Source organism: Trachemys scripta, chromosome 19, assembly GCF_013100865.1.
Source record: "Trachemys scripta elegans isolate TJP31775 chromosome 19, CAS_Tse_1.0, whole genome shotgun sequence".
In the NCBI taxonomy this organism is placed as follows: Eukaryota; Metazoa; Chordata; order Testudines; family Emydidae; genus Trachemys; species Trachemys scripta.
The window spans coordinates 2962286-2975348 of record NC_048316.1 but is presented as its reverse complement, the minus strand read 5'-3'; the positions used below and the strand labels follow the sequence as shown (position 1 = coordinate 2975348).

General features: G+C 42.8%; 1 protein-coding gene across 3 annotated transcripts in view; it reads left to right on the top strand.

Moving 5' to 3' along the window:
* Positions 1-13063, top strand: part of AJAP1 (adherens junctions associated protein 1) — a 117689-nt gene that overhangs the window by 37966 nt on the left and 66660 nt on the right. For 2 of the 3 annotated variants that reach the window (XM_034753224.1, XM_034753227.1), the window contains exon 2: positions 9401-10179. In XM_034753224.1, coding sequence (XP_034609115.1) covers positions 9401-10179 — 779 coding nt within the window. The remainder of the gene's footprint in view (positions 1-9400; positions 10180-13063) is intronic. The other variant, XM_034753226.1, reaches the window with a different exon arrangement.

The window sequence follows — 13063 nt, the reverse complement described above, 5'->3', positions numbered from 1 at the left end:
ACAGCCCTCTGCAGGGAATTGCAGGTGCTAGCCTCCCCAGAAAGGGGTCAGACAAGAGTGGGGTCTTGCTCCCCCCTATTCCTGGGGCAGTGACAGTGGCTGGTTATAGGGTAGGGAGAATGTACTTCACCCTCTCTCAGATAGTGGAATGGCCTTGTGTGCCCTTTGGGCGACCCGGAAGGAACCCTGGCTGTGATTTCCTCTGCAGCAGCTATGTGTGACGCAGTGATGGCAGCCAGAGGATGGGCCCTGTGCATCTTGCCTTCCCCTGGAAAAGTTACTTTTACTGCAGGTGCTGCTGTTGCTGGCCCTTGTCTTCCTCTTGTATGGGCATTGCATTGCTGTTCTCCGCAGTGGTACAGTGAGGACAGCAATTTGCTTCATTGTCCTCATCCTTTAGTTCCTTTTCTGCTGAACAGCAATGCCTGAGTCCTCTCCCTGGGTCTCCCACCTCCACCCTTCTGTCTACCACCTATCCCCAGATTCTGCCCTAGCCATGCAACCAACCTGTCAGAGCTGCCACCATCCCCTGGCCTTGGATATGAACCTCACATTCCCCACACATCCACTTTCTCCCAGAGTCCTTCACTCCCCCGCCAGCCATCAGTCTACCGTCTTTCTTACAATCAAGTTAAAAGAAAAAGAACCTAATTAAAATCTAAATAACAGACTTGTAATTATCATAGTGTTTAATCCTAGACGTTGTGCCTTTGACGCACTATAATTTAATTTCATGACTAATTATAAACTAGCAAGAAAGCCAATCTATTTTTTGATAAGAAAGATGTATTGCAATAGATAATGTACTCTGGAAGCCTGTCACAGCCAGCCTGACATATTCTCTTCTTGGAATTAAACTTTTCCATCAACAGTTTTAATTGGTGCCAGAGCCATTGGGACAGTTTCTGATAATGTTTCATGTTAGCCCCGATCTGGAAAATACTTACCACTCTTGTGCTTAAAGTTAAGCATGTCGGTGAATGTTTGCAGGAGTTGGGGTTCCTGTGGAAAGCTAAAGCTTTCTTTGCCTTGCATTATGTGAGTGAATTTAGGGCTCATAATGCAAGGGACTGATTGCGAGAAAGATGAGGGGTAGGGGGGGTGACATTTTTTCTTAGAAACTCCAAAAATTCAGGCCAGCTGTATAGCTGGTTGAGAAATGGGGAATAAATATTGCATAAATGTTCAATATTTTCCATGTTTTCATTGAAATTCAGAATTCTCTGAAAAAATTCATTGCAATATTGAACTTTTGCAAACTCCAAGCAGTGTACTGATAACACATCTACAAGCCCTGCCATTGCATCTCATGCCTGGGCTGCAGCACCCCCTGCTATTTCATTTCCCTGGATGCACACACACACATACACACACACACACACACACACAGAGCTCTGCCACTGTGCCTTGTTCTTGGCATGCAGCACATCCCCTTATATTCCAGTCTGCGTGTCTCAGCACATCAGACTGTTTAACCTAATTTAGAACTTGAACTGCATCTCCAAGTGCACCAGCCTCTCAGTGATGTGTACCTTCAGCCTATTGACCCTTTTCTAATGGAATAAAACGCCTCCCTTTGGGGTATTTGGCAATAAATTATTCCAACTGCCGAGAATGTTTTCCTTAAAACTGTTCTTGCTTCGATCTGCTATCAGTGAAGAAGATGTAGGTAGCATAACTGAAGAGGGTCGGGGGGGAGCGTAGCCATTTCTGTGTGACTGACAATGATGCATGTCCCAGCAGTCCTGCATCTCAGAATGGATGGGCTAGTCTTGGGCTAATCTGAAGAGTATTTATTATCTGACAGATTCCACCTAGAGAATGCTCAAAACCTTATGAAGATCTTCCACTATGGACTAGTATCCCTAGTAGCTAACAAATTGCTAAGCAATGGACTAACTCTAAAGGCAGGAGCTGGTCCAGTGGTTCTAGTCTTCACCATCCTGAGCACCATCACCTGACAAAGGGGCTTCCAGGCCAATTTGAGAACTCACAACATGGATCCCGACCTGTGATTTTGAGGATGAGGAGCAAGAGGGAGGCAGTTATTGGTGGATGCATTAATCCTGTCTTTAGCTTGCTTTATGAGGGAGGGATGCCTACGAATGGGATGCAAAGTTACCCAGATCCAGGTTCTACCTTTTCCTATGGTTCCCCCTGAAAGTTTAATGCAAATTTGAGTTAGAAATACCTGAAGTAGACAGAGAGATGCTGTCCAATCCCAGAGCCCTTCCCACAGAACAGAACCAATTCATGTTAATTGATGGTAATTAATAATTAATAATAACCTTATAGCCAAGGATGACTCTATCTAAGCCACCTATTACTGTGATAGCCAACCAGTGAGGATCTCAAAGCAATTTACAACCATCCGTTAACCCCTAAAGCTCATGTGCGGCCAGTGAATGTGATCAGCTCCATTGTAGAGATGGGAAAGCAGAGGCACAGAATGGGAATATGACTTCCCCACTGCTATTTAGTGGGTCAGGGGCAAAGAGTGGGAGAGCAGGAGTCAGAACTCATGGGTTCTAACCTCCTAACACACGGTGCACCAAGAGCTGAGGGGAGGAGTGCCCTTCTTGCAGGGCACCAAGGGGCACTGGCACTGAAGTGCGCCTCGCTTGTTCCTTTGGAGTGACTGCCACAGAGTCCCCATTGTTAGTTCTGAACAGTGGAGTGGCGTGTTGCCTAGACAACCAGAACTCCTACACATTGCTATTTATTCTGAAAGACATTTTACCTTCTCCGCTGTTGGAAACCCTAGGAAGAATGGGGGTCACATAAGATTCCCTCCTGCAAGGTGATGGGGCTTTAGACTCCTGCCCCAAATGCTTCTTCTTGAGGGGCACCATTAGGCAACTGGGAAGTTTGCTTGGCTGGCAAAATGTCATTTAGAGTAAAGTCCCCTGACCTGAGCCCACTCAAATGTACTGTAAAAAATGAGGCTAATTGGGATGTCCACATAAAACTGGGACAGGGTCAGATGCCAGCCAACCAGCCAGCCATTATTAGCATTCCTGGTCTTTGCATTCCAGCAGTGCATGGAGTGTGCGAGGCACTGACCACCCCCAGGAAGATTTGGTCTCTGCCCTGGTGAGCTTATACTCTAAGGGCAGGGTTGAGTCTGGGAATGATGCTAGGAGCCTGTGCATGTGGTTCGAGTGCTTATTTTTGCTGTGTTGGGGCTGGTTTTCGCTGCGCTCTTATGTTAATATCTGCTAAACCTCCTTGCCATTTGCAATCCTTCTCCGGGTTGCCTACGTGTTCCTGTGTCCATACTGGCACTGCTTTTTACTGGTTTACTTCTAGCCCCAGCGTGCTGGTTGTGCTGGCGACTGGCATGCTGCATACTCGTATTGGGATTTTGGCATTGTTTGGGGCTAGCTAATTGCACTCTGCTACGTATATTTTGGCAGTGCAGCAGGGTCAGCTAACGGTATGCTTGTGTGCAGTATGTAGACTAGTAACTATGAGCCTGGAGTTAGCATTTTTGTTTTACTGCCCTGGTGTTCCTAGAAACAGAGCAACAAGGAGATATTAGGCCAGATTCTCAGCTAATGTAGCTCGACGTGACTCTGTTGATGTCCATGGAGCGGTGCTGATTTACATGAGCTGAGGACCTGGCCCTATTATTTCAGCTTGGTCGTGTGACAAATGAACAAGGGAAATATGAAGAGAGTAGAATATACCATATTCTTGTAGGCTGTGAACCCAAAGCCAGGGAGAGTTCGGATGGGTCATTGGGAAGATCACAGCAGCTGAAGTGTGGCCACAATCAGATTATGGCTGGACTGGGCTTGGCTGTCAGGATTTAGAGGCTACTAACAAAAGCGCATTGTTCCCATCCTGTTTTCTTCTTGAGAAACAGCCAAACACCGAGTGACTGTGTATGTGTGTTGGTCTGCATATGCCATAAGAATGTACTTCTTAAGAAAGAGATGTTGTCAAGGAAGGCAGACTGCATCTCTCATTCCTTGCAAGGAGAAATTCCAAATCATATAAAAAAGTTAGACAAAGACCGAAATGGAGTCTGACATGCCATTAGAATGACAGCAGGGCTGTGAATATTATTAAGGTGAATCTGTGTTTAAAGTTCTCATTGGAAAACTGAACTCCTGGCTTCTAACCAGCAGAGAGTGGGTGTTACCTACTGAGCTACTGACATGCAGCATATGGGAAATGGCCCTTATGCTGGAATGTAATTACTTTCACATAGCAGGTATGATAAACCGAAGCTTTGAAAATCCAGCAGGGGACCATGCTGCATGTTTGACTCCAGAGAACAAGCCCTGGTACAAATCCCATAAAAATGTATGATGAATAAAATAACAGATTTGAACTTTTCTAATAACAAAACAACAACTCTGGCCAGTAGCTCCATTATGTGCCATGAGATATACTCCTACTAGAACGTGAGTTCAGCCATCTCAAAGAGTTTGCAGCTTAGTGCAGAGAACATGAGGAAAGCTGGTGAGTGTGCAGTCATGTCCTGAAATCTCTCAGAGCATCAGGAATCAGATTACTGTATGGAAAACAAACAGAAAAAACAATAAAACTGAACTGAGTTTTGGGAAAAAGATGCCACCCCTAGAGACCTATAGATCAGGCTTCCCCTCAGCAGCAGGGGCCACGCATAGGTATGAGACAGGAATGCTATCTCCCCTGCCCATTCCGTCCTTGGCTTCTCTCCAGCAAGGGGGCATCTGGTGCCAGTTGTACTGTGGTTTTTAATCTGATTAAGGCACATGTCTACAAGGAGCTGGACAGAGCTGACTAGCTCCTTTGGCATGCTCTGCCAAACTGCCTGCAGATAATTGCTTGGATTGCTGCTGGCTAGAGCTGGGCTTACAGCAGTGACTCGGCGTGGAAAGGCTGCATCTCGGCAGAATGGTCCAGCCACCCAGAGGCGGGCTGGTATAATGCAGCAGCCACTGTGAAGACCCCTGGATGGTTTAGCGGCTCCCTTTGGCTTTTCTCCTCTTGCCCTGAGTGATACTTCAGAGTGCTGCTATAACCACACCGCTCCGCCTGCTTTGCATCTCTACTCTGACTTCCCATTCTCCACCGCATCAGAGCCAAGCTTCTTGTCTCTCTTTAAGGCATTTTCATTATTCTGCCCATCCCTGATGGTCAGCTGTTGTAATGCCCTCCCCTCTGCTTTCCCAGTGGTCTTAGAATCATAGAAATGTAAGGCTAAAGGGACTTTGAGAAGCTATCTAGTCCTGCCCCCTGCATGGAGGCAGGACCAAGTAAACCTAGACCATCCCTGACAAGTGTTTCTTCAGCCTGTTCTTAAAAATCTCCATTGGCCCTCAGGGATTCCACAGCCTCCCTTCCAAGCCTGTTCCAGAGCGTAACTGTCCTTTTAGTAGGATGGTGCCAGCTTTGAATGCCCATGGACAGCTCCATGCTTTCTTCCATGCTGCCCTTATGTATGGAATGCCCTCCTTATGCCAATCTGCAAAGCCACTACCCTGTCCTCTTTCACATCTCTCCTCAAGACCCATTTCTACTATGACTCCTACAAGAAATCTACTGGCCAGTGCTTGCCAGGTGGGGAGAGAGGATTTATTTATTTAAAAACAAATCAATATTAAGAGATTTTGGAATGGCTAATGGTAATTACATGATCTCATTTTTGTTACCGATGACAGGTCCCCTCTTTATGTTTGCTACACTCATCGTACCTTATCTTAAATTCAGTTGTAAGATCGCTGGTGTAGGAACAGTGTCTTTCTACATGATAACTGCATTGCCAAGGGAATCTCACATCTTCATACATAGTGGCACGAGTGAGGTTCTTATTGGGTTCTCACAAAAACATTCCCTTTCGTTGGGGTCCTAATGGTTTGGCCCATCAGATGATGCTGTGCTGTGTCAGACATTGTTTTGTTTTCTAATTCAAGGGGAGAGAGTCTCTCTCAATTTTGCAGTTGCCTGAAAGGATGATAGTAAGGCTCCAAAGAAGGAAGTGTCTAGCCTCCCTTTTTGGGGACCTAAAAGAGTAGAGGGGGCACAATTAGGTACTCGGAGGTGTAAGTACTCAGATTTGTGCTTCTGTTTCAGTTGTGGGGGCAAAGCATGAGGGCAGAGCAAAATTCATGACAATTTTTAGATGTGATTTTTCAAGGAAAAAAATCTCAAGCCGAACATTTTACAAAACCAAACCCCATTTTCTTTGGCTGAAATAAGGAGAAAATGGAACAAAGATGTGAAAGGAACAAGGCAGTGAAATGAGGGGAAACCAAAAAACAAAAAAACCCAAAGAGAGTTCATTTGGGGGGCATTCAGTTTTTCTGTTGGATAATTGGAAAGTTTCAAGAAGACAAAAGTTTTGAATGAAAAGTTTTGACCACCTCTGTTTGCAAGTACAATGACTTCTAAGAAAGAAGAGGAGGATGTGATTTGGAAAATATGTCCCTACATAGAGAGGTAGCTTTTTAAAGTGGCGGTGGACTGTGTTTCTGAGTGTCTGGGCCTTATTCGTATCTACCTTAATTTACTCAGGCACCACATGGGTGTAAAAGTATTACCAGAAAAGAATGGTAGGGATTAGTCTCTGCTTTGCACTCGCATGAATGACTGCACAGGATGTCAGGCAGGAAAGGGTTAGTCCATTTATTCATGAAAGGCACCTATTAACTCCCACTGACTGCAGTCCCAGCTTTCCTTGGCTAAATGCTGTATAAAGCCAACTAAAGATTTCAGGAGTTTTAATGGTAAGAGTAATTAACCACTGGAAGTGCTTACTGTGTGTGATGCTGGATTTTGCATCACTGGTCATTTTAAAATCAAGATGGGATGTTTCTCTAACAGATCTGCTCTAGGAATTATCCTGGAGAAGTTCTCTTGCCTGTATTCTACAGGAGGTTAGAGTAGAAGATCATAATGGTCTATGGAATCTATGAATCTGTGATTTGGCCCAATGATTCTTAAGAGAAAAGGATATGGGCGTCTATCTCAGACATTGTGCTGATTATTATTTTAGCAGACTGTACTTCAGATTAGTTAAGTAAAACTTTAGGGGGGCGGGGGAGGTTAAAACTGAAAACTTTGTAGCTTGGAATAAAAGTGGAGAAGAAGCAATGCTTCAATATGAAAGAAAGTCTGAGTATTTTAAATGAGAGCAAAATAAAAAAGTGACTTATGGTGACAATTCAATGCAAGGTACAGCTATTCATTTTATGTGCAAAGACTAATTAAAATTAAAGTGCACCCCACTGCACTTTCTTTATTGCCTGTAACATACCAGACCCCTTAATAAAACCTAGAGCACAGGGTGTGCTGCAGGGATGTAAACTGGTAGTTAATGATGTAATATACAGTGTATTGCATTGCTTAGCCAAGCAGGTCAGCCTGGTAAATGAACTCTGGAGATAGCTGCTCTGTTTGAAGCACCTGATTAATAACAATTGGGATACACATGCAGAGCAAGAGTACAGCCGCTCTTAGCCTGTAGCTGATTAACAAATTTGCATTCCATGCACTTTAAGAAGAATAGAAAACCACTTAAAACAAAACAGGCCAGGGAACTGACAATATTCTAAGTCTGTATACCTCTCTGATCATGCCAGATCTGATCATTCGTTATGTACAGTCAGCAGGCTGTAGTTCATCTATTTTTCTGTCCTGTCTGGTTCTGTTTCATTTCATAAAATGTTATACAGCCCCGTGGAGGTGCAGTGTAAAAAGGAAACACAGACTCTTATTCCAGGATTACGTCATCACAGAAAGGAGAGAAGTGACCCATTAGGGTCAGTTTTCCTAGATGCTGTTGACAACAGAGGTAGAAGGATATAAACAGTGATCCCATAAGGAAACTAAACTCATCATTAATATAATGTTATGTTGTTTTAAAGCTGTGTATTGGAACTGTACTTGTGTAAGTGGCACACTGTAGCTTAGTACTCTTGCTAGACTATCCGTGGCATAGCTATTGGTATCTGTATTTTGAATGAAGTTAGGTATGTACCCAGATCTAGAATGTTGCCATGCCAATTTCATCATTGCTGACAGCACAGTTCCTGAAGATCAGCAACACTGACGTTCTGCAGAAGAACGAGGTTTCATTTCCTGTGGGCTACTTTCCTTATGGCTTTCGTGGCCTGGATTTGGGATTGGATTTAATTAGTGTGAAATGTCAGGTCTACTTTGGGAGCTTGTGAGAACGCTGCAGGTAGGGAAAATGGATCAGTCAATTTGCCTGCATGCATGTGTGTGTGAGAGAGAGAGAGAGAGATAATTTCATCGTACTGGATTCAACCCTGAAGTTTCAGAAAAAGTTAATTTGTTGTACGTTGATATATTTTCTGTCTCTGAGTTCAGAAAACTCTTGCTGCTGACCTTCTAATTTAATTATCTCATCTCCTTACATCTAATGGGCATGGACTCCAGGCAGATAAATAGGAAGGAGATGTTGGGAAAGGTTTTTTGTTTTAATTAGAAAAAATAATAATTTGATATGGAAAACCTGCATTTGAGATGCAAACATTAAAATATGTGAATTTATAGATAAACAACATATTTAAAGGCAAGGAAGAGAATGAAAATGACTCCTGTGAAGGCACTGTTATTGAAGGCTTCTGGTGTGAATCTGTACCTTGATAATTAATTAATTACACAGAAAGCCGGGGGAGACATCTTACCAGCAAGTGAAATGTTTATTTTTCATAACTACAAAGGCAGCCCCAAATTTGCAATATGTTTCATGCAAGCAGTGTGGAGTATCCTTGAAGTCAGAGAGGCCCAGCTGTCTGTGCACACCATCGGCGGCAGGATCTGGACCTTAGAGGTAGATTTGGGTTAATGAAGTCAAATCTTTTATGCCAGGATTAGTAACATGAGTCTCCTTCTCAACCTGGCCATGACTGGAGATACCTCTACTCCATTCGAGTTAGATTTAAGTTTGTGAATAAAGAGACTGAATGTTGGGAGCATGAATATCTGTTATATACTGTATCTAGCTAATATACAGTTCAGCTAAGATTGCTGAGTTCAGAAATGCAGACACGAGACATATTGCTAAGGACTTTTCATAGTAGAATCCATTCTTGAGTCATTCAAAGCATGGCAGTGTACGGGTTCTGTTTCATACCCCTACTTAAAAAATATTTAGGCCAAAATTTCAAAACTGGACATTGATTTTGGATGCCCCAAGTTTTGGGTGTTCAACTTAAGACACCTTGAGGTCACGTCTGAAAATGTTGCCCTTAATATGTAGAAAAGCAGATGGCTTATTCTTTTGAAGCTACAGAAGTCATTTTCATTATATTTCTTCTGGTCTGGTTATCAGATTTTTCTTCTCAACATGGGTAAACCTGGCATGCTACTCTAATAGATACACAAACATTGCATTCTAATCTGTTACATAAATCATTTTCTTTCTCTTTTTCTAATACAGTTCGATGTCTGTCCGCAGGTCAGGTTGCCCGGTAGGAAGCCATGCTTGGATATTAATAGCCATGTTTCAACTAGCCATGGATTTCACCATCTGTGAATCTGTAGCCCAAGGCCAAGGGTTTAGGCTCCTGCAAAGGCCTTCTCACTGGCATAGATTGTCCCATAGTCCTCTGTGGAGTTTTAAAAATGGACAGCAACTGAGGATTCCTGGCCCTTTTTGGAACCATGTTTCTTCTCATCCTGAACGATCTCATGGGCAAATACAAACATATCATTCAAAAAGGCCACACAAAGCCACAGACCAGTTAGCAGGCCTTCTTTATAAAAGCATGCAGTCCAAGCATTCCACTACTGCAAAATCAGCCCCTTCTGTTGTAGATGGGAGCAGCAGGAGTACAGACCAGCAGACTCATTTGAAAAGGGGGAAAAGGCACCTCCGAGGAAGCAATTTTGATCACAGAGACAGCAGGCCCACCACGGTGCCTGAAGTAATTGTATGGGGCCCAACAGGGGAAGAGGACTCCATAGAAACCAGTACGTTCCCTGGGAATTATGGCACCACCACAACTTCTGCTTTACAAACCAGAACGACTACTGTGGCAACCACCACCACCACTACTTCCACCACTGTACAGTCTAAGGGGTTCCCAGCATCACCTGTGCCAGGGCTTAACACACACAAGAACAACCCTGGCAGGATTAGCACAACGGAACCCTACACCAGCCACAAGAGCAATGGAAAAGAAGCCCGTCCACCTAAGATAATGGGAGACACTACAGGTATTTTCTGTCTGTTTACAGGATTTTGTTTTAACTGTTGATCGGGCCGAGTAAGAGCAAAGAACCTATTGCCGAGGGCAGAGGTGTATCCTATATGATGGGCACCAATGAGGAGACTGTAGTGTGGGCCAATGCCACAATATAAACAAGGTGCAGTGTGTGACGAAGGCTTCATATTGTGTTTGCTTTACCAGGCTGCAATCATCATTAAGGAGTAATAAAAGAGAACATTATAGTATAATGTCCAGGTTTCAAAACAGTTAAGCAATTTTCAGTTAGGGAAAGGTGGGTGAACAGCTTTGGATAAAATGAAAACTGATCTGAATTTTTATCTGAAATTCAGATCAAACATTTTTTGTAATTTGCAAAACATTTTTTTAATCTTTCTATTGTATTTCAATCTTCCTCTGCCTTCTTGGGTTCCCCGGGAATATAGCAGTATTTTGGGCCTAATCAGCAACAGGAAATCTCACTGGAAAGACTATCCCAACAAGATTTGCAGCCTGGGTTTGCAAACTCAAGAAGCGTCCAGATTTTGGGGTGTTTGTCCAACAAAATATTTTGCTGCTCACATATTTCTTTCTAGTCCCTTTCATACAATATGTCACTAATCATCTACACACTATGGTTGCTAGCTCTGAACTGCAGACAGATTCTATATGCAACATGCAAGTCTTAACAATCCCTGAAAAGTGTAATAATAATCAGTATATTAATGTGGCACTCTGGCACAGTACAATATGCAAACAACATAGATTGTTAGCATTTCAGCTTTGGTGACTGCAGAGAAAACAATGAGTGTGGTTTTCACTATTCTTTCCTTATTTAGATGCAGTTTTTCATTACACAGAAGCATTCAGCAACGCCTGCTGAAGTCATTCTCATAATTGTTTTCTGCCTTACAATAGTACTTATTTCTCATGCAGACTGGACACAAAGGTTACTTTAGTGCAATTTGAGCTGGGAGAATGCTGCTAAAGAAATCACAAACCTTTGTTTCAATGAGAGCTACCGATTCCTTTCATTTCTATTCAGGACTCTTCTCATTTGTTCTTCACGAACATTTGTTGAGTGAGTTTGTGTTTGCAAGAATGTTCTCAGTTAGAGAACGTGCTGTAAGTATCCATGTTGTGATACATACGGATGGGTGTCGATGATAAATGTGTGCAGGCCATCTCAGAAGCTCTTTTTTGGCCTCAGGAATAGAAACAACTTCACTTGACGTAGGTGATCAGACACACCAAGTTCTGAATATGCAAATGAAACAGTCGCATTGAGTAATCCATGTGCTGAAGCGTGTTCACTTACAACATTCCTCAAGTTATTGTGATTAATTAATGTATTGGTAAAAAATCTGCAAAAAACCCATGTTCTTATGTTCTAATTTCTTACTAGAATCAGGGGATAAATCCTTCATTAAACTGTTCACTGTGACTAGTTTGTTCAGAGTAATTCAGGCTCACCATCAGAGTCTCCATCTAGCCTCTGCCAGGGGCTGTGGGCTTGCAACATCTCACTGATCGAGTTGGTTTCTGATCAGACTGCAGTGTAAGGATTAGCCTGGGATCTCAAATGCTCCCGATACTCTTCAGCATCATGTACAGTGTATGATATTAAAAATAAAAACAACCCATCAGCGCAGCACTTTGGATTACCTAGTGTCCCTGAGGAAGCTAGTAATGGGGTCAGGCTACAGGCATGGAGCATTGATTAGTGCTTGGTACTGGGACACAGCACCTAGCAATAGGGGGTCCTGGTCCAGGACTCTTGGTGCTACCTCAGTACAAGTAAATCATTTTAATAACAACCACCCTGGGGTTGTGTTAGAGGCAAGGTCTTCTGTCGGGTAAGAATGTTGCAGAAAATGGAGAGGAATTGGGCATTAAAAAATGAACACTAGATAAGCAAATGAGAACCCTGATCCATCATCTTTATGTAAGACATTTGCTAGGAGTGTACAGAGAGTTTGCCTATTGCCTCTATAAATCCACAAGCTTAATCAAATTCAGTGCAGCACTCATTTACTATAGTATTTAGTAATATTTAGGAAAATATACTATTTTCCACCGACACCATTTGCTGTGTGGGTATGGGTGGGAAGGCAGTTTTCATGTATTCCAAATTATATTTATTTATTACTAAAGTTATCCTGTGGGACAATATTATGTAGCTTGGCAAATTAATTCACATTACATTGATGGTGAGTAGTCCAATAAGTCAGATGCTTATCTGAGAAAGAATTATAGGGTTTCATAATGCAATCTCCATCCTGATTAATTTCTCTAATAAACCCTCTTCAGAAAAAATGTCACTCCTAACTTCAAGAAGTTATTCAGATCTGTGAAAAGGAGCCCAGCCTACACAGCAGTGGAAATGTCAGCCCCAGCTGGCTCAGTTAGAGACAGAATATCAATCACACTTTCCAGCACAAGAAATCTAATCAGTTCATATTAAGACATTTGATGGAATGTTAAGATTTACTTCCAAACCACGTGTTGTTTTCAAAGTAGATAGTATCAAGTCCTATTGTTATTAGCAATACTTACATCTGTAGCTAACTACATTTGTACACACGCATCTGAAATCATATTGGTGCCTTCCACACATATTTGCACTGAGCAAATTCCTGCTTATTGCTGTGACTTAATTACAAATGGTATAACACTCTCAAAGTATTACAGGGTATTGTTCAGCTGCTGGGATATCAGAGGAATGAGTCAGAGGAGAGTGTTCCTCACCCTGGACAGATGACAGACTTTTTGTCTAAAATGTGACTCATCATTCATTATCCCTGTAATGTCAAGGTTCATTGACTGTGTTGCCAGTCAGTGGTCCTGTATCTGGGACACCGCTCTGTGATCTAGGCACATTACCTAGGTCAGTA